The sequence below is a fragment of the Ovis aries genome, chromosome 13 (genome assembly GCF_016772045.2).
Source record: "Ovis aries strain OAR_USU_Benz2616 breed Rambouillet chromosome 13, ARS-UI_Ramb_v3.0, whole genome shotgun sequence".
Classification (NCBI taxonomy): Eukaryota; Metazoa; Chordata; class Mammalia; order Artiodactyla; family Bovidae; genus Ovis; species Ovis aries.
Window position 1 is genome coordinate 70833152 of NC_056066.1, and position 21449 is coordinate 70854600.

The 21449-nt window shown below is 46.3% G+C and overlaps 1 protein-coding gene across 1 annotated transcript in view; it reads right to left on the reverse strand.

Annotated features, from left to right (window-relative positions):
* Window positions 1-21449, reverse strand: part of PTPRT (protein tyrosine phosphatase receptor type T) — a 1166895-nt gene that overhangs the window by 164188 nt on the left and 981258 nt on the right. The window contains exon 14 of the mRNA XM_042230145.2: window positions 13199-13334. Within this exon, the coding sequence (XP_042086079.1) occupies window positions 13199-13334 (136 nt within the window). The remainder of the gene's footprint in view (window positions 1-13198; window positions 13335-21449) is intronic.

Consider the following 21449-nt stretch of genomic DNA (forward strand, 5'->3'; position numbering starts at 1 on the left):
TTTGTGGCTCTGTCTGAGTCTTTGGAACTTTCACCTGGAGGCCTGAGCCTTCATGTAAAAAGGCTAAGTATCCCAAGCTTGCTGTGGTCAGAAGAGGCCATGTGGAGAAACCACACGCAGAGGCCCTAAGACTGTATGAACAGAGAGAGGCTTCCAGCCAACTTCCAGCCAACTGGATTCTACCAACTAAGACCCTGGATATCATAGAACAGGAACAAGTCATCCCCTGCAAACCCTAGCCAAAGTGCGGATTTATGAGAAAAATCACTAAATTTCATGGCTTGTTTTTTTAAGCCACTAAATTTTGGGAAGTCCTTTGTTACATTACTGGTAGAAAACTGGAAAAGCACTCAGATTTCATCATGAAAGAGCACTGCGCTAAAAGAGAAGACTTGCAAACATCAGTCTGAACAGACTACAACTTGAATAAACTCTCTGCGCCTTCCTTTTATTATCTGATTCTTAGGTGAGTTGAACTAAATCACGAATTTTCAAACACCGCATTTTCAGGATTCTGCAGACTCACTGTAATGAGGGAGCGTGTGGGGTTACTGAACAGGTAGGGCTGCTGGCCCTCTGCCAGCCACCAAAGGCAGAGCTTCTCCATTTTAATCTATTTCATAAATTGGCATGTCACTTAAGATTTCACATGACTAAAAAACAGATTCCACTCTCCAAAAGAATGGTTGAAAAATCACTGCCTGCAGTCTTTCTCTGATGTCTCTTCTAGCTCTTGGCTTCTGAACAATTAGAAAAAAAAAAAAAAAGGAAAACTCAAGTAAGTCTATAATATTCCCTTTGTTATAACTTTCCTTGTTCTGTAGGAAAATAAATAGGAACACTTTTCTTTTACTGACTTAATTATACTGACAATAACTAATACATTTGTGGACTGAGAAAACTTGCTGAATAATTCAGGTCCTCAAAGACTCATCTAAGTAGGCAAGAATAATTTGCTCCCATCTTGAGTTCTGTGGTTAATTTCAACTGCTATCCAGTTTTGTTGACACAGAAAGATGTGGTCTTTACATCCACAGGGTGGGAACATGACCTCAGAGCCCCAAGTTTCCCCCTCTTAAGTAGGAACTGGCCAAAGCCCCCAAGGTAAGCCCACCCCTAGGCTTTCTCTCATTTATCAGGAGAGCCAAATTCTATAGGTCCAGAAGGAAAGTGATATCTGAATGCCAAGACACCTTGACAGAAGGGAAGCTCTGAGCCTCCTTGGGAGGCTGAAGTGGGTAAACCACAGCCAGCAAATCTGGTCACTCATAAAACTTCAATATCTTCGGCCAAATGAACAGTGGCCCCAGATGGGAGAAAGGGGCGAAGAACTTCCGACGATGGGTAGGATCTAGAACAGCCCACACAAGTCATCCAATCCCCTCTACCAACCATGTGCTGTGTTGTGCTAAGTCACTTAAGTCGTTTCTGGTTCTTTGCGACCCCATGGACAGTAGCCTGTGCGGATCCTCTGTCCATGGGATCCTCTAGGCAAGAATACTAGAGTGGGTTGCCATTTCCTCCTCCAGGGGATCTTCCCAACCTAGGGATTGAACCCAAGTCTCTTGTGTCTCCTGAACTGGCAGGTGGGTTCTTTACCAATGGTGCCACCTGGGAAGCCCACATAGTATAGGCTGGCATTCTTCTTCACTGGGGGCTCTGTGGACCAGAGCCTGGGAATATGATTCCTCAGGGGCAGAGAGTTCAGGCTCCTTTTGATAAAGACTCACAGACATCTCTGTTCTCTATATTGTCAAGAACACTGGACTGAGAATGGAGAGGCCAGTATTCCGATCTCAGTTCTGTTCATTTGCATGCTATGAGGTTACCCCTCACTAGAGCTAATATTTTGGGTATTTGGGGACCAGCTGCATGGCCTCCATGCTGAGCCAGGATTTTGTCACTGCCAGCAGCTCCAAGCTGCACTCCTGGGTCTCAACATTCACGACCTCTGGTGGTCTGCTCTCAACCTTCAGGATTCCCCTCTGCCTGGCCACTTCTTCATAACAACATGCTTCCTCCCCTTTTGATTCACCTCTTCCACGTGGCTGAGTTATCCTGGATGTCACCAAAAGCCACTGCGATCCTTGACCAAGCTTCAAGGCAACCCCAGAATGATAGAAACTGGCAAGCGTCTATTAATTGAATTTGTTTTCCAAATTCAATTGCAGGGTCTTCCAGGGCAAGGATTATAGTTCTTTACTCTGTGATCAAAACAGAGTATACATGTGTCCTTTCTCTCAGGCTTGAAAAAGATTTACTGAAGGTCTAAATTTACAAGGATACAGTGATATTGCAAGTAACAGATTGCCTGAGACCAAAGATTCTGAGCAGGGAGACAGCTGTGCTTAGAAAAAAACCCCAAACTTTATAAATCACATACTGCCGAATCTTTTCAGCTGGCTGACAAGAATGACTTGAGGCATAGCTTCCCCTTGTTTCATACTATTTAAACAAGACTAAGTTGTCTACTTAACCATCCATTTAACCATCTACCTGTCCATCCATTTCTTAAACCCACCCATTCACTCTTCCACCCATCCATCCATCTGCCTCCATCCACCCATCCTTCCACCCATCTACCCACCGCCTTAAAAATCTGTACATCCACTTATCCATTTAGATCATAACTCCACACGCTCATATGTTCATCCATGTACTCACCTACTCATTCATCCAACAATCCATCCATCATCCACTCATCCATCTTTCCACCAGTAATTCAGCTAAAACTTTTTAAGGGCCTATTAAATGACTGTCTCTGCCAACTGCCAGATAGAAAGACAAATGCCATCTTAATCCAGCCAGTATGTCTGATGGGAGAGTCAGGCAAGAAATACAATTTAGATGATAATTAATAGCTGCCACTTAAATAGTAGGAGCTCACTTATGTGGCAGGTTCTGTTCTCAGTACCTTCAGTTCAGTTCAGTCGCTCAGTTGTGTCCGACTCTTTGCAACCCCATGAATGGCAGCATGCCAGGCTTCCCTGTCCATCACCATCTCCCAGAGTTCACTCAGACTGACGACCATCGAGTCCATGATGCCATCCAGCCATCTCATCCTGGGTCGTCCCCTTCTCCTCCTGCCCCCAATCCCTCCCACAATCAGAGTCTTTTCCAATGAGTCAACTCTTCGCATGAGGTGTCCAAAGTACTGGAGCTTCAGCTTTAGCATCATTCCTTCCAAAGAAATCCCAGGGTTGATTTCCTTCAGAATGGACTGGTTGGATCTCCTTGCGTCTTTTCCAATGAGTCAACTCTTCACATGAGGTGTCCAAAGTACTGGAGCTTCAGCTTTAGCATCATTCCTTCCAAAGAAATCCCAGGGCTGATCTCCTTCAGAATGGACTGGTTAGATCTCCTTGCAGTCCAAGGGACTCTCAAGAGTCTTCTCCAACACCACAGTTCAAACGCATCAATTCTTCAGCGCTCAGCCTTCTTCACAGTCCAACTTTCACATCCATACATGACCACTGGAAAAACCATAGCCTTGACTAGACGGACCTTAGTTGGCAAAGTAATGTCTCTGCTTTTGAATATACTATCTAGGTTGGTCATAACTTTTCTTCCAAGGAGTAAGCGTCTTTTAATTTCATGGCTGCAGTCACCATCTGCAGTGATTTTGGAGCCCAAAAAAATAAAGTCTGACACTGTTTCCACTGTTTCCCCATCTATTTGCCATGAAGTGATGGGACCAGATGCCATGATCTTCGTTTTCTGAATGTTGAGCTTTAAGCCAACTTTTTCACTCTCCTCTTTCACTTTCATCAAGAGGCTTTTAGCTCCTCTTCACTTTCTGCCATAAGGGTGGTGTCATCTGCATATCTCAGGTTATTGATATTTCTCCCGCAATCTTGATTCCAGCTTGTGCTTCTTCCAGTCCAGTGTTTCTCATGATGTACTCTGCATATAAGTTAAATAAGCAGGGTGACAATATACAGCCTTGACGTACTCCTTTTCCTATTTGGAACCAGTCTGTTGTTCCATGTCCAGTTCTAACTGTTGCTTCCTGACCTGCATACAGACTTCTCAAGAGGCAGGTTAGGTGGTCTGGTATTCCCATCTCTTTCAGAATTTTCCATAGTTTATTGTAATCTACACAGTCAAAGGCTTTGGCATAGTCAATAAAGCAGAAATGGATGTTTTTCTCAGTATCTTATGTGAACTACTTTATTTAATCCTCATTAGAAGTATTATTATCTCTGTTGTACAGGTGAGGAAAGTGAAGCTCAGAGAGGTTAAGTTTACATATGGAAATGGCAATCCATTCCAGTATTCTTGCCTGGAAAATTCCATGGACAGCAGAGCCTGGCAGGCCACAGTCCATGGGTCACAAGAGTCACATATGACTTAGCGAATAAACCACCACTACCACCAACACCAAGCAACATGACGAGGATCAGAATCTAAGAAATCTAACTTTAAGAGCCTTTTTAACAAGCACTATGCTATTATCGTCTGGAGTGATACATGGTATGAGGCAGTAACACAAGGAGCTGTGGGACCATATTTGGGGGTAATGGGTAGAGAGGGGAGAGGTAATTTGGCCTAAAGTCTGTGATTCTTCAGTTGTAAAGTCAAGGAATACCCAGATGGAGTAGGAGGGAGGGTACTTCCAGGCTGCTGAATACGTGTCTACAGAATGGGTGGGTGGTTGGTTATCAAGGTGGAAACGTCAAGATGTCGGCAGGTATATTCAAAATGAATAAACGAAAAGGACTTACTGTACAGCACATGGAAGTCTACTCAGTGTTATGTGCCAGCCTGGATGGGAGCGGGGGGTGGGGCGGGTTTGGGGGAGAAAGGCTGTCTATGTATGACTGAGTTCTTTTGTCGTTAGCCTGAAACTATCACAACTTTGTAAACACAAAACAAAAAGCTTAAAGTTTGGGGGGGAAAAAAAGATGTTGGCAGGGCCTAGTTCCCAAAGAACTTAAGTTGCTTGCCCTCAACACCATAGGTCACAGGGAGAACCCAAAGGACCAAGTGGCCAAATATTTTTCTAGATGGACAATTCTGGCAGGAGTCTGAGAAAACAGTTGGAGGAGAGAGGGACTGGGGTCATGAAAGCTGCTCTAAGAGTCAAAGCAAGAGATGTTGGGGGCAGATCTTGAAATCGCCCTGAGGAAGGAGAAGAGGTGAATGTGAAAGGTGGCTAAAACACAAAAGCAATAGGTGATTAAATGTGAGCATTTTAAGACTTCCAAGGTTGGTGGCTCAGATGATAAAGAATCCGCCTGTAAGGCAGAAGACCCGGGTTCGATCCCTGGGTTGGAAAGATCCCCTGAAGAAGGCAACCCACTCCAGTATTCTTCCCTGGAGAATCCGATGGACACAGGAGCCTGGAGGGCTACAGTCCATGGGGTCTGCAAAGAGTTGGACACGACTGAGCAACTGACGCTTCGCTTTCCAAGGTTCTAGCTTGAATTGGAGAAGACAACGGCACCCCACTCCAGTACTCTTGCCTGGAAAATCCCATGGACGGAGGAACCTGGTAGGCTGCAGTCCATGGGGTCGCTAAGAGTCGGACACGACTGAGTGACTTCACTTTGACTTTTCACTTTCACGCAATGGAGAAGGAAATGGCAACCCACTCCAGTGTTCTTGCCTAGAGAATCCCAGGGATGGGGGAGCCTGGTGGGCTGCCGTCTATGGGGTCGCACAGAGTCGGACACAACTGAAGCGACTTAGCAGCAGCTTGAATGGCTACCCAAGTGAGTGCAAACAGAAGAAGGACTAACCTCCCAGGGTGTGGTGCACTTTAGAATAGGGTGGACAAAACAAGATAAAAAATTTATTTGGGGCTGCTTTCCCATCTTGACAAACCATTCAAACCGATGTCATGCAGTTCAGCGTTATCAGCAAATCCTGTTTTACATGTTACCCAGGTTAGGTGGTGCTAAGAGGGTAGACTCTGTTACCAGATTGGCCAAGTTTCAGACCCAGCTCTGCTGCTTATTAGTTACGTGATTTGGGGCAATTTCCTTAGACTCTACACGCTTCACTTTTGTCACCTGTAACAAAGTCCAACCTAACAGTGACCCTGCCTCTTTGGCTGACCCGGTAGTTATCTTTCCCTTTTGCCTGTCTTTTTTTTGTTGTTGTTGTTCCTGGATACATAGGTGTTCCCTGAATCTCAGATCATGGTACATCTTTCACATGCTGTCCTTCCAGCCTTAACACCTCCCACCACAGGGCTGGGTTTACCCTTGACGCTCAATGTTGATATTTGGGTCTGTAATCAGAGTGAAGCTTTCTTGCCCGAGAGATGGAATGCAATCGTGGACTCCATCTGTTCTCATTTCACTGGGATTCAACATGTTTTTAGGGAATCCCCAGTATCTGCAAGGCACATTTGTGACAAGGATGAATAAGAACAGGCAGCCGATGGTCCACTGAAGAAGAAAAGCTGTGAATACAAATGACAAGTGTAAGGCAGAACATGACAGGGATCCTCATAGAGAGAACCCCAGATGGTGAAGAGACTGTGTCTAGACTGAAGGTCAAAAGGGTTTACTGGAGAAGGTGTCTTTCACATTAGACCTTAAACATGGGCAGGGTCTGGCCAGATGGAACTGAGGAACACACAGGCATCGAAAGAGGAGGAAACTTTGCCAGCTAAGGCACTGGAGTGGGGGGAGACTCTAGGAAGTCTGCCAGAATCACTGTGAGCAAGGGGGCAGCAGAGCTTCACAGCTCTCTGGATGACCTAATAAGCATGTGCATCATTCCTCATTTGCTCCCCATGAACCACTGACACTGGGGAGGAGAAGCCAATGAAGGATTTTAGAATGCAGGTTTGGGAGCACAAGTTTCATTTCTGAAACATCACCTAGGCTACAGAGTGGAGGATGGGTTGGAGGGGTGGGGCCAGAGTCAGAGAGAGAGGAGGAGGGTGGGGAGGAAACTCCTACAGCAAAGCCATACAGGCTTCCACCAGGGAGGAGGCAGTGGGGAGGAGGAGAGGAGATGATGTGACCAAGAGAAAGTAAAGATGCAAGGTCAGCAGTACTGGGGTGATGGGATCCCATTGGTCTGGCTGATGGACAGGGTGCACCTGTCACTAAGATGGGGACACACGATTGGGAACAGGTTGGTGGGGAGCTGATGATTTTAGCTTTGACCATAAACACTTTGAGGGTAGGTATCTAGGAGCAGATGATACAGGGCAGTGGAGCTCTGGTGAGAGAGGACCAAAGCAGAAGGCCTGCTGTCCCAGGCCAGTTCAGTCCACAAAACTACAACCAGCGTGTTGTGTGATAAATGACCAACTGGAGTCTATGCATCTGACACAATGGCTGCATGGAGCTGGGGGACCACTGGATCTTCTCGGGATGGGTGCTTGTAGGAATACTGCTTACAGCAGGTAATACTTGAAGGAATTATACTCAGAAGAACTTGGGGCTGAGAGAGAGTAATAGGAGCCTTGCAGGTGAAGAGAAATGTCTGGACATTTGATTCAGGGAAACAGCGTGCACCAAGGCAGAGAACAGGAGGAAATGGTATGAGTCTGGGTCACCTCTGTCCCATTCCAGGATTCACTTTTCTACCAGTCTCCATGCACTGCTAGGACAGAAATTAACAACAAGGGGCCTGGAGTCACAGAGCCTGTGTTTGTATTTCAACTTTGCCCATACCCTGATTTTAATTCAACAAATAATCATAGAAGATAGGAATCTCAGTTTCCTCTTTTCAAAAAACAGAGTCCTATCTTCTATGATTAGTTGTTGAATTAAAATCAGGGTATGGCAGCAGGTGCAGCAGTTCAAATGGGAAACAAATCAGTTAGGTCAGAGCGTGTGTGTTGACGGCAGCACTGCCTTCTGCATACTGGTGACGGGGTTGGAGCTGACTTGGTGCACTTGATGGTCCTGCGTGAGATGAATATCCCTGTTGATATCATGCACTATAGTCCTGTTAGAAGGTACAGGGAGTAAAGCCTATCCCAACCATTAGCTCATTTGATCCTTAGAGGAGCTACATGAAATTGGCTGCATCTCACAGATGGGAAAGCAAAGGCTGAGCTTTGAAACACTGCTTCTCCAAGGTTAGCAGCAGATGCATGGGGCTGTAGAGATTCAGACCCAGTTTTTCCGTATCCCAGGACACAGCTAACAAGATGTCTATACTCCTTAGACTGGGAGCTAGTGGGAGGCGAAAGTGTTAGGTGCTCGGTCATGGCTGACTCTTTTCAACTCCATGGACTGTAGTCTGCCAGGCTCCTCTGTCCATGGAATTGTCCAGGCAAGAATACTGGAGGGCAGACACGGAGAATCAAGGTACAGCAAGAGATGCACGTTTATCTCAAAGCAGACTCTCATACCTCAAACTCAAGGCACTCCAAATGCATTCGTGGGAAAGGTACTGTCTGAACAGGCAAAGTATGACTGGCAGTAAGTTTAGGCTGGACCAGGAAGAGCTGGGCAGGGAGAGGAGACCAGGAGATGGGGGAGGATGGAACTGTGTGTGGTGAAGGATTTTGAAACTATCTGCCTAAAATTTGCCTAGTTTCCATTTGAAAAGGGATGGAGAGGTTCATGTAGAATACACACAAGTCTTGAAGTTCAGATCTACCAAGTTATCCTGCTTAACCTGGCTCCATGTTTCCCCAATCAGAAGGGTATCACTATGCCTTAAGCCTTGGAGAACCACACTCAAACTTCAGGAAGTGTATCCCAAGGAATAAACGATGATAGGAAGCGTGTAGGCATATGCTACATGTCCATATCCTACAAACAAACATTTCAACATCAAACTTTCCTTATGTGAGTGGCTAATAAACACCTTCAACCAGCAAGATACACTTATTAATGTGGTGGTCCCTAACCTTTTTAGCATCAGGGTCTGGTGTTGTGGAAGAAATTTTTCCATGCTCCAGGAAGGTATGGGGATGGTCTGGGGATGACTTCAGTGAATTACATATATTGTACACTTTATTTCTAAACTGATGCTGCTGCTGGTCTGACAGGTCCATAGTCCAGAGGCTGGGGAGCCCTGGGTTAAGGCACTAAGGCTGGAGCTTTCCACCTCAATTTACACTGAAGGCGCCCAGGGCTCTGTAACATTAAGCCAAGGGACCAGAGAGGTGGTCTAGCAACTCCTTGGGCGCCCCTTCCTTTGAGAGAGGATATCCAGGAAGGAAGGAATTCGAAGGAAGGAGGTCAGGGAAGACGATGACCAGGACTGCAGAGATGACAGTTTTTCTTCATTTCAGGACTCAACAGGGCACGCATGAAGAGGAAGTGTGTTTTACTACATGATGGCCTGCATGAATCCATTCTAGACTGTTTCTGAGGTCTAGACGTGACAGAGAAGCCAGGAGAAAAGGATGGAGACATTACACAGTGACAGCCTAAGAATGGATGCTTTGCAATGAGCTTGGCTAGAACCACACGGGTTGTTAACTGTCAGAAGGGGCTCCAAGTTCCATCTTATAATGCCCATGCAACCCTCCAAACATATGCAGCCCTGATTCTGTATCATCCAAAGGTACTATTAAAAGAAGTCCAAAGTTGAATTTGCCTCTTTTTCAAACTCGAAGGGAATTCTGTTTAAATGGATCATCAACATCTCACATCCCCTTCTGCAACCTTGCTTCTTTCCATACGCCCTCCAGCCATGACAAAAAACCAAACAACAACACACTCCTCAGGGTATGCTGATCTCTCTCTTCCCTTCTCTTTGCCCAGTCTTCTAAATGTAAATTGATTTCACTAAGCCCTTTCCTTGGTCATCTGCATCTTTAGCCCTTTCTAGTTCAGTATAGCACACACACAACACCTAATATGAGAGAAAGACTCTCTGTGGACAGTGACAGGTAAGCCCCAGGGCCTGCAGGGGAAAACTAGGAGCATCTTAAGTGGACTGGAAACACTTGGCTGCAGCTCTGGGGAAGACCTTGAGTCAGCTGAATCCACTGGGATTGGAGGAAAGGGAGCCACCAGGCTCATGTCCATGGAGGTTACAGTGAAGACCCAGCTCAAGCCAGTGCAGGAAGTGTGGCAGGCATTCAACTTCTGAGAGCTCCTGGAAGCAGAAACTAACTCAAGGTCACGAAGGGACACTGAAGAGATGCTGACCCTAGGACTCTGCTTTGTGATGGTTTACCTATTCTTTTGGGGTTTCTTTTCCTTTAATTAAATATTCCCTTTAGGTGGCTGTGGACAGCATTCCCAGGTGGTACAGTGGTAAAGAATCTTCCTGCCAGTGCAGGAGACACAGGAGACATGGGTTCGATCCCTAGGTTGGGAAGATCCCCTGGAGGAGGAAATGACAACGCACTCCAGTACTCTTTCCTAGAGAATCCCATGGACAGAGGAGCCTGGTGGGCTGCCAAGAGTCGGACATGACTGAGCAACTGAGCACACAAAACATGTGGTCAGCATTCTGGTGAGCCCTAAGTAAGTTAGGGACAGACTCAATTGACCAATGAGGTTTTCCCCATATTCACATATGGGGTTGGGGTCAGAAGAGGGAAAGGAACCCCTCAGGCTCTTCACTGTCCTTTGGGGCAAGGGGTTAGTAGAAAGAGTTAAACATAGCAGGCTTATGTCTCTCTTTTTCTCCCTCTTTCCCCTCTTCACTCCTCCCTTTTCCATTCCCTATACCCATTTGTAAAACATGACCATCAACTAGGCCAGAAAATGTCTTATTTTTTCCAAAAGATGCTATATATGCAAACGCTGATCGGCAGCCCCACCCACCCCCTGGCTCACTGCCACAACATCTGAGATTTGCCTCTTGGGAAGAAATGGTGATCAGGTAATGCCTGTTGATTGGGACTGATTGATGGTTTTGATAGAACTGACAGCTGATGAAGATACTCAGAAAAGGATAAAACCACACAAAGGGCTCACTTTATTCCTGCTCTCATCCTGAAACCAGAAAGCCCCTCCCTCCCTCCCGGAAAGTCACACATTTCAGAAATAGCTGTTGAGAGGGAAGTGAAATTTCTTCACAAGCTCACAGACGATGGTGACGTGGGTTAAGCCAGGCTTTAGAAAGAGCAAAATTGGAAGAGCATATCTGACTTACAAATCAGTGGCAAAGAATAAGAACCTCCGGGGTCTATCAAAGAGGAATGCAATTCTATTAAATGAGTTACTTTTTTCAAAGAGACTCTCTCACACTCACCTCTGTCTTTAAAGCATCTGAGACTCTAAGAATGCATTGAGGATCTTATACATGCAACGTGCTCTCTACCTCCCAGAGAAATCAGACCTCACATTTGACCTCATCCAACAGCAGCTGGCTTGCCACTGAGACATAACACATAGCCTGGCTTCACAGATGATGACGACTCTGGGGGCTCCTGACCCCCAGTATTAGCATGGACCTTCCTTCTCCCTTGCCTCTCCAACCAGAAAATCAGTAGCTGGATGAGAATCTTAATTCTTCTGTCATTCTGCTGGGAGCCTGAGGAAAGGAATGATCCTATAGAACTGACATGTCAAGAAAGAACAGATCCTGGGACTTCCCTGGTGGTCCAGTGGCTAAGACTCTGTGCTCCCATTGCTGGGGGCTTGGGTTCGATTCCTGGTCAAGGAACTTGATCCCACAATCTGTAACTAAAATAGCCTTCTAAGACTGGGTAGTAGTCGTAGTGTTAGTCACTCAATCGTGTCTGAACTTTGTGCGACCCCATGGACTGCAGCCTGCCAGGCTCCTCTGTCCATGGGATTCTCCAGGCAAGAATATTGGAGTGGGGTGCCATTCCCTTCTCCAGGGGATCTTTTCCAACCCAGGGATTAAACCAGTCTCCTGCATTGCTGGCAGATTCTTTACTCTGAGCTACAGAGCAGCCAGCTAAATAAATAAATATTTAGAAGAAAAGAAAGAACAGGTCCTACCAATAAGATGTCCTGATCAAAGCAAGCCCTGGCTGACTCAGAATGGAACCATGTGACATACAGAGACATTTTTGGGCAAGAATGGCTAAAAGAAGGCTGGTTACTAGCAGACTGGAAATCAATGGCTGGAAATAAGGACACAGTCTTTATTTTTTTTACTTTGTGCATTTCTGTTTACGGGACTCCTTAGAGTAGAAGCTGGAATTTGTCTTTGGGGCATTCTGTCCCTTTGTTCTGGGTGGAACAAGTTTCATGAGCTGGTTTTCTCCCAGGGATGGCAGCACATCCCCAGTCCTCATTACTGGGCTTGTCTTGAACTCTGAGTAATCAAACCCAGAGCTTCAGGCTGAGGAGTGAAATAGTTTGTTGAAGGATATAAATATAACTTTTTAAACTGGGGGCAGGGCAGGTTGCCGCACATGTCATTATAATGTAGATAAGTGTTTTGTTTGCTTTGGCAGATTGGGGAGTGGGAGGGTGGAGACCAAGATTGGAATCCTGGCATTGAAACTGAGATGGGCAGCAGGCATGGGGACACAGTGGCTAATGTGTGAAGGTGGGAGGACCCCCTATTTAGAAGAACCAGCCCTGCACCCCAGGGAGAGTGAGAGCTGATACTCACCCACCTTCCCTGATATATACTCCCCTTTCCTCTCTGCAACTCCCCGGCTGGTCCTCAAGCCCTGTGAATGCCTGATAAACACAAGATGTCAGCGTAATGAATTTGGGGGATCAGGAAGGAACCTGGATCCTGGCTTTCGTGAGCAATGTGTGCAATACGAGATAACTGTGCCTTGAGCAGAGGCACCAGGAGGATATCTTGCTGAGAGGTGACAAGCACCAGCAATCCAGCAGGGAAGGTTTTTTGGGCCCTGGAGTAGGAAAGAGACTTCCCTGAGGGCTGTCACACCATCGGAGGCTCTAGCCTTTGATGCAGAGGGACACTGTTCCTTGACCAAAGACAAAAAGGGAATGGATGAAGGTGAAAGGAATGAAGCACTGCTTTCCTGCGTCTGTCTTTGTAGGCTCATCTGCGTCCCTGCGGCTCCCCCGTAATCCTGAGGATGTGACCAATCGCAACAGAGCAGCTATCTCTGAGGAGCATCGTACACCAAGGAACAGCTGCCCCGCAAGACACTGGCCATCTTGCGGCTGCTCGCCATGCAGGCAGCACGCACCCTTCGGACACCAACACGATGAACCACAACTGGCCCCACATTTCAGAACCTCAACAGTTGTTCCAGAAGGTCCCTGCTCGGAAGTGGTCAGCAGAGAAAGGACTTGGCCATATGGTGGTGCTGGGGCCGCTTGGGGTTGGCAGAGTCTGCAGGGCAGCAAGCCACACTCACCTCCTCTTGATGGTGAGCATCACGCCCAGGAGGATGATGGTGAACATGAGGAGGCCGGCGATCACGCCGGCCATCTTCACGGTGTTGTCCACCTGCTTCTCCGGCTCCACAGTGTTGGAGTTCTGAGTGGACGCACCTTGGAGGCAAAGGTGAAGAGGAAAGGTATTGAAAAGGCTCACATACCTGACTAGACACAATCACAGTGACAACAGCTTCCACTTACTGAGTGCTAACTATGTGCCAGGCACTGTGCTGAGGTCACTACACACACTGACCCAATTAAGCACTTTTGAGCATTAATTCCTCGTGAGGTTGGGGTTATTATTATAGCCATTTTTTTTTTGCATATGAAGAAACTGAGGTGCAGAGAAACTGAGTGAGCTGCCCGAGGTTACACAGCTACTGTGCTGGAGGCACCCTTCTCCTCTCATGAGATCGAGCAGATGATTTTGATCCCTCATACCATCCCTAGGATCAAACCACGGGGCTACAGTTTGATCGTTAGGCTCATGGAATTATTCCAAACCCTGCTTAATTCTTTCAGGTAAATGGTGAAAACAACAGCCGTATGTAAGGGTAGCACAACTGAAATTGCTAGATTTTTAAAGAAAAAACCATAATGCTTTCATTTTGCACCTTATATGAAACAAATGGTGGAGTAGAAATTTAGTGCATTAAAGAGAATTGCTTTGGATTCAGAAAACACTTAAATCTGCTAAGTCCATTTTTGAAATTTAATGTTGATGTTACCAGCTCTGCCAGTACTCACTCACTGACTCAATTCTGTGTCAAGGAAAACTGGGAACTGGGCACTTACTCCATCCTCAGCCCTGTGCTGAGCCATTTCATGGATCCAGCTTGGACAATCCTTGCAAATGTTCCCCAAAGTATCTATGGATTGTCCCATTTTATAGATGAGAAAACAAAGGAACTAGCTAAAAGTTACGTGGCTCAGAGCCAGGATTCCATTGGTTTTTTCTGACTCTAAGTCTAGGTTTCAGAAGTCAGAAGCCTTGAATTCAACTTTCAAGTCCCCCAGTCTCCCCGTCCTACTCCTCCCAGACAACCACTTGCTAAGGGCATAGCAACAGTCAGGAGCCAGAGAATGCCTAAGCCTGGCTTCTTCATGCAGTGACCTGGGGACAGAGGCAACTTCTCATTCCAGACACCTATGTGAACCTTCTGGAGTATGGTCCAGGATTAATACTACCGCGAATTCCTCCCAAGGATGCCAACTCTGCGTGAGGCAGCTGAAGTCCAAAGCATCCTTTCCTTGGCCCATCCCTACTTTTCTACCAACATCAGCACCAGCTGATCCTTTATCAGTGACTCTGCCTTCCCTGGTTGCCCCAGGAGAGTTCCCCTCCAAATCCTGCTAACACTCTGTAACACTGGTGCATCTCAGTGTGCTGACAGTATTAGCTATTTGTTTACCCATCTGTCTCCTTCAGTGGTCTGCAAGCTCCTCGGGGGCAAGATGATGCCTTCTTTATCTTTGCTTCCTCATGTCAGTGCAGGGTCTGGCTTGTAATAGGTGTTCCCTTAATGTCTGTGGGGCTTTAATGTTTAGCTGAGGGGATGATAGCTCTACCCACACCCATTTGTTCTCATGAAACAAAATTGAGTTTCTCCTTTTTTTTCAGCCCTGTGTTCACAGAACTCGGCTGAGGTGAAGGGATACTAATGCCCACAAGCTATGATTCTGATCCTCCAAACTCACAGGTGTTTCACAATGCCCATCAGCACATCCCCTCCTCCTGTAGTCATCAGGTTCCTTTACTACAGCACTTTCCCCAGACTCTCTTGTAACTTAGAAAAGCTGGGTTGACTTTGTCTCCAAGACTAAGAGCAGGGAGAGTCCTAGTCATCTCTCTAAAGTCATTGTCTACACAGGCCTTCCTCCTCATCACTGCTGCTTCACAGATGATGGGTGAATGGCATAAAGGCGAGTGGACCACAGACGTTTGCCTCATTTATTCATTCAGTCATTCATTAATTGGCTGCTGAGCACCCAACTAAGACATCAGTGGGGTCAGAGCTCCTCCTGGCAGGACTTACAAGTAAGGGATTTCATTCAGTGCCCCTCACCAGCTAAAGACAAAAACCCAACTCATCACACTGCAGGACGGTCTGAGCAGGCTATGCCTATCAACCAGAGTTGGCCGACCTTTTAGGAAGGGGTTGGAGAGGGGGGTGCAGTAAGAAGGCGATTCAAGAGGGAGGGGATATATGCATACATAGAGCTGGTTCACTTTGTTGCACAGCAAAAACTAACACAATATTGTAAAGCAACTGTATGCCAATAAAAAAAGGAAATTAGAAGGGAAATATATGTTTATGGTTAATTTAAGCTTGGAAGATACTCTACAAGAGGAGGAAGTTAAAATGCAGGTCTGAAGCTCTTAAAGGAGGTCTAAGCTGGAGGTAAGAATGTGTGAGTCATATGCACATAGATGATATCTGAAGCATGGGGTGGTGGTTGATGAAGTCAGCCAGGGAAAGAATGAAGAGTGGATGGAGTATATGGTCCAGATAGAGACTTGAGGGTCTGTAATATTTAGTGAGTGGGTAGAGGAAGACAAGTCTGCATAGGAGGCAGAGAAGGAGTGGACAGACAAGTGAAAAAAGAAAAAAACAAAAAAACAAAAAAACCCAGGAGAGTATAGTGTCCTAGAGCCAGGGGAAGAGGGGGTTTCAAGAAGGCAGGAGCAATTGACTATCTCAAATGCTGCTCCTAGGATAGATCTAGCTCTCTACCCAAAGCAAAGTGAAGATCTTGGATGAGTATTAGAAAACTTTCCCCAAGTAAACTCCAAGATGTTCCTAAACAGAAGCACCTTCAGTGGTGATCATGAATCAACAATGGAACACAGCTGAGGGTCACAGACGACCATGCAAGACATTTAGAGAGGCCATCTGAAAGGCCGTAGCCCAGCGGTTTACACAAATTCCATGAGTTCAGTTCACAGACATCAGAACTGAAATCCCAGACTGCACAGTAAGGTTATCAGGAATAGCCAGGCTTGGCTAGTCCAACTAGAACTCTAGATACAGGAATTGCCCCACGACACGGCAAATTTTACTTTCCCTTCAGCATCCTTTTCAGGGCACTGGCTTGAGCCACCAGAGGTGTGTCCCTCCGTTCACAAGGAAAGCCTGTTGACAGTGTTTGAAGGCAACACAGGTGTGGAGGAGCTGGCTTTGGGACCAAAGCCAGATAGCATTTACCTGTGGCTCCTGCCTCTGCAAGGAAGAAGACGGGGACAGAGTCAGAATGGTCTGGTCCTGCCCCCATAGCAGACTCAGGAGTGTGTCCCCAGGGCTCACATTGTAAGTACAGATGAGAACCTGCAATTGGACTTATAGGAAACACACAAGGGTCGACTAAAGATGGGATTTCCTAGCAATGCGACCAGCTCTTTTAGGCAGGTACTGAGCACCTCATCAAATGGAAGCTCAGTTATGACTATTTTTTTAAAATTCAGCCTAAACATCAATCCACTGAAAAAAGAAAGTGAAAGTGCTTGTCACTCAGTCTTGTCTGACTCTTTGGAACACCATGGACTATAGTCGGCCAGGGTCCTCTGTCCATGGAATTCTCCAGTCAAGAATTCTGGATGTGGGTAGCCTAGTTCTTCTCCAGGGGATCTCCCCAACCCAGGGATCAAACTTGGATCTCCTGCATTGCAGGCAGATCCTTTACCATCTGAGCCACCAGGGAAGACCATGTTCACCAGTCCATCCCTAGGTGACAAAAAAAATACTAATTAGCAGTTTTTTATATTAAGTCATTTAATCTTCACAAAAATCTGACGCAGAAGATGCTAGTTTTATTTTCCCTTTTATTTAGATTAGGAAACTCCACAAACAGGTGAAGTGGCTTTTCCAAAGCCATATACTTGGCTTTCAGTTTCAGAGCTGGTATTCTTCATGCAAGGCTCACCCTCTGTCATCCCAGTGAACTGTCCTTGATGCAGTTACTGTTCGGGAAATACCAGCTCTGGGTCCCCGTCTGACTCACTGACCAGAAATCCAAGGGGGAACTGGAAGCCCATCAGTAAGATGGTAAGTGCACTTCTCTTGCCCTAAGCCCGCTCTTTTCATGAGAGTGAAACACAGTTAGTCCCTCACCCTTATGAAGCTCTGTCTCCGGCCCTGGGTGACTTCTGTCTACTGAGTGGGGACTGGGGGTCCGAGACTGGAGAGGGGAGGGGTTTGGATGCATCCTTGTCATCCCCGCCCCCGACTGGGAACCAACCTGAGAACAGTTCGAGTAAATCAGAACTGGCAAGTAGGTGCCAGGTGGTAGATGTATCCAATGGGAGTGGCTTCAAGGCTCTATGTGAGTCCCCTGTGCCCTCATCAAAAACAATCTTGTGAACTCTGCCGGCACTAAGAGGAGACTGTTGTTTCCAACATGAGGTTGCCCAACCTCACACACCTTCCAGCTGTGCCCTCCCTACTCTGAGCACTTCCGAAGGCCAGACAGTCCTCTAAGAGCAGCTGTCACTGCCCCCTGCCCTTGACTCTTTCCACTTGAGCTACAGTGGCTTAGAATCCAGTCCCCTCCTAGCTTCTGCTCAGAGTTCACATCTGCCTTTCAATGTGATACCTATCAACTCCTACAAATGGAAACCTAGTACCCAAGGCGGGGCTCACAGTCTCTTGAAGTCTGCCCCTCTCCCTCGCTATCTGCTCCATATATAGGCCCAGGTGCCATGTTCTTCTTGCCCCGACCCCCAGCCTCTTCCTAGGGTACCGAACAACCATCCCAGGTTACATTCCCCAGGGATCCTGAGACCCAACACGGACAATGCTTCTCTGTTCTACTCTGCCCTGGTCAGGTCACTCTGGTGAGGCTTATTCATTCGTGCACCCCGACCCTGAAGAGTAGATTGGGGCCAACATAAGAAAAGATTTTAATGCGGCAGGGTAAAGACAGGTCAAGTGGCTTGTCATTCAAAGTGTGGTCCAATGACCAGAAGCATCTGCATCATAAGCTATTACACATGCAGAGTCTGGGTCCCCACACCAGATCTGCTGAGTCTGCTCCATTTGACAAGGTCTCTAGGTGATTCTCATGCACATAAAAATCCAAAGATCACTGACTGAGGAGGAATGGCAGTCAGAATTGGGATTTTTCAGCCTAGAGAAGGAAAGAGTCAGATGAGATTTAATTCTTGCCTTCAAAAAGTCGAAAGGCTGCAGTGAAAGATGGAACAGATTTGATCCCTTTAAAAAGCAGGGCTAATGCAAACCAGGAGAAGTGACAAGAGGAGACTGGGGCCAACATAAGGAAAGATTTTAACGTGGCTGCACCCTCCAGCTGAGGCTGAAGCCCAACTCTTTTCAAAGCAGTGCTACGGCGTAGTGAGGGGCATGAAGCAGTCGTGATTCCAAGTCCCATTTCAGAGTCAGCCCTCCTTCCTTTTCCCTGTCCACTCTGTCTTCACCTGTTCTCACTTCCTGGGCTTCTTAAATGCTTAAGTGAAAGTCCTCAGTCGTGTCCGACTCTTTGTGACCCCATGGACTATACAGTTCATGGAATTCTCCAGATCTGAATACTGGAGTGGGTAGCCTTTCTCTTCTCTAGGGGATCTTCCCAACCCAGGGATGGAACCCGGGTCTCCCACATTGTAGGCAGATTCTTTACCAGCTGAGCCATACTCTTAAATGCTTAGCCAGGCCCTTAATAACTCACTTTCATGGGATGCTGGCCTTTCTTCTCTACTTATAGAGCCCACCTTCCACCTCAACCCAGTGTCCCTTGATTATAGTGACACTCATGCTCTAAGCGAGTGAAAGTCTCCCTGTTATCCTTAGAGTCATGAGACTTTAGCTGGGCTCCACCCCGCAAACCCCAAGTTAGCCACAGTGGCAGGAGAATGTGTCACCAACAACGAAAGGCTCTGTCTGGACACTCAGTGTGCTCTCCAGCAAGCACAAAGGACTACGTGACCTCTTATACCCCTTCTGAGGATGAAATGCTATGGTTTGATGAGCTTGGTCAAAAGCAAGGGATTTCAAATTAGAAATATATGAGCTTGCACCTGGATTCTATCACAAACTAGTTATGTGACCTAGATCAAAGCTGTTAACCACAGCATGATTTGATACCCTCTTGATGAAACTGTGAAACAGAAGAGTGAAAAAACTGGCTTAAAACTCAATATTCAAAAAATGAAGACAATGGCATCTGGTCCTATCACTTCATGGCAAATAGACAGAGAAACAATGGAAACAGTGATCAACTTACTTTTGGGGGCTCCACAATCACTGCAGATGGTGACTGCAGCCATGAAATTAAAAGATACTTGCTCCTTGGAAGAAAAGCTATGACAAACCAAGATAGCATATTAAAAAGCAGAGACATCACTTTGCCGACAAAGGTCCAGACAGTCAAAGCTATGGTTTTTCCAGTAGTCATGTATGGATGTGAGAGTCGGACCATAAAGAAGGCTGAGAGCCAAAGAATTGATGCTTTTGACCTGTGGTGTTGGAAAAGACTCTTGAGAGTCCCTTGGACTTCAAGGAGATCAAACCAGTCCATCCTAAAGGAAATCAGTCCTGAATATTTATTGGAAGGATTGATGCTGAAGCTCTAATACTTTGGCCACCTGATGTGAAAAGCTGACTCATTAGAAAAAACCCTGATGCTGGGAAAGATTGAAGGCAGGAGAAGAAGGAGACAACAGAGGACAAGATGGTTGGATGGCATCACCGGCTCAATGGACATGAGTTTGAGTAAACTCCGGGAGATGGTGAAGGACAGGGAAGCCTGGCGTGCTGCAGTCCATGGGGTCACAAAGAGTCAGACATGACTGAGCGACTGAACAACAAAGTTCACAGGGATCTCCTAGGGATTAAATGTAATAATGGAGGTAAAAACACTTGATAAACTGAGAATATGCCCACTGATGTGGCATCATGATGGCATGATCTTAGGACTGGTTCCAGGAGGTAGCATGGTTTCTTGTGTCTGTAAAATGTGGTTGCACAGTGGCAGCTGGGGTGCTGCCTGCCTCCTTGTAACATGCTGCCCAGGTTCATCCTTAGGATGAAGGCAGGCAGAGTCCCTGGAGGAATGCCCTTATCTTATTTCCTCTAGGCAAGACCAGTATCAGGTTTCCATCCAGATGACTTAATGGCAGCAATAAGTAATTTGACAACAAGGGATTAATAATTCTTTCTCCAAGTACTCTCACTCGCTATAGCCCTAATTCTATAGCTTTACTTCAGAGAATCTCCCCTGTAAAGATATGGAGTAAAAAATAGAAGTTGCAGATAAAGAACATCTAATTGCAACTGATAAAACCAAGCAAACCCCAGTGGATGCATAACCCATGCTGGTGATCATTGCTGAAGGCAAAGAATGGAAGCTGGCTCTCGAGGACACAATTCCTAAAAGCTCCAGTCTTTCAAACACATAGTCGCCTCTTCACTATCCAAGGGCATTTATCCCCACATCTTACTGAACTGGCATCTTACTTATGCCCATCTATTTAATGACTTCTTTTGTTGAAGAGTTTTTCTGTCTTTTCTCTGGTGTTACATGCATTTGGCACCCAGTAGAGCAAACCTTTGAAATTCTGACTCTGAGATGCTTCCTCTATGCCAGCGAAGGTTTCAAGCATGGCAGGTATCTCTGATTATGGGGGTTTTTGCCAAGAGGAGGCAGCAGGGGAAAACTGGGGAGGCTGGGTAGGTTTCTGGCTCTTCTAGAGTCAGGTATGCATCATCCCCCTTCTGACTTTTCCTGGAAGTGAATTCTCAAAATGGTAGACTATTTTTAAGATGGAATTGAAGTCCACGATAGGAAAGAAGTTGCTAGGAAAGCATCTGGATACTTCATTAGCTTCAAGCCTCTAGACTTTACAAATTGCATCCCAAGGCATTGAGAGCATTTGTAATTGTGATCATGAACTACTTTGGCAGTCTTTGAGGACGGAAATTGTAGCAAACAGGAGGGGTGCGAGAAGCCTGGGGAGAAACAAATGCTGTTGTTGACTCTTTTTTAAATGGAAAAATGCAGATTCCAGATATTTCACACAAGTGTGATGTTGATACAGGAAAAAAATATAGACTGGATGATTAAATCAGATTATTTTTTCCCCTTACTGTTTACTAAAGGAGGGACTAATCGCTAGAAATGAGCATGGGCTCCACATCAGTCAGCATCCAACCAGGAAAAAGGAAACTGTTTCAAACAATCAAACCAGAGTGAACTTACCAGAGAACTGGGTCCCTAGAG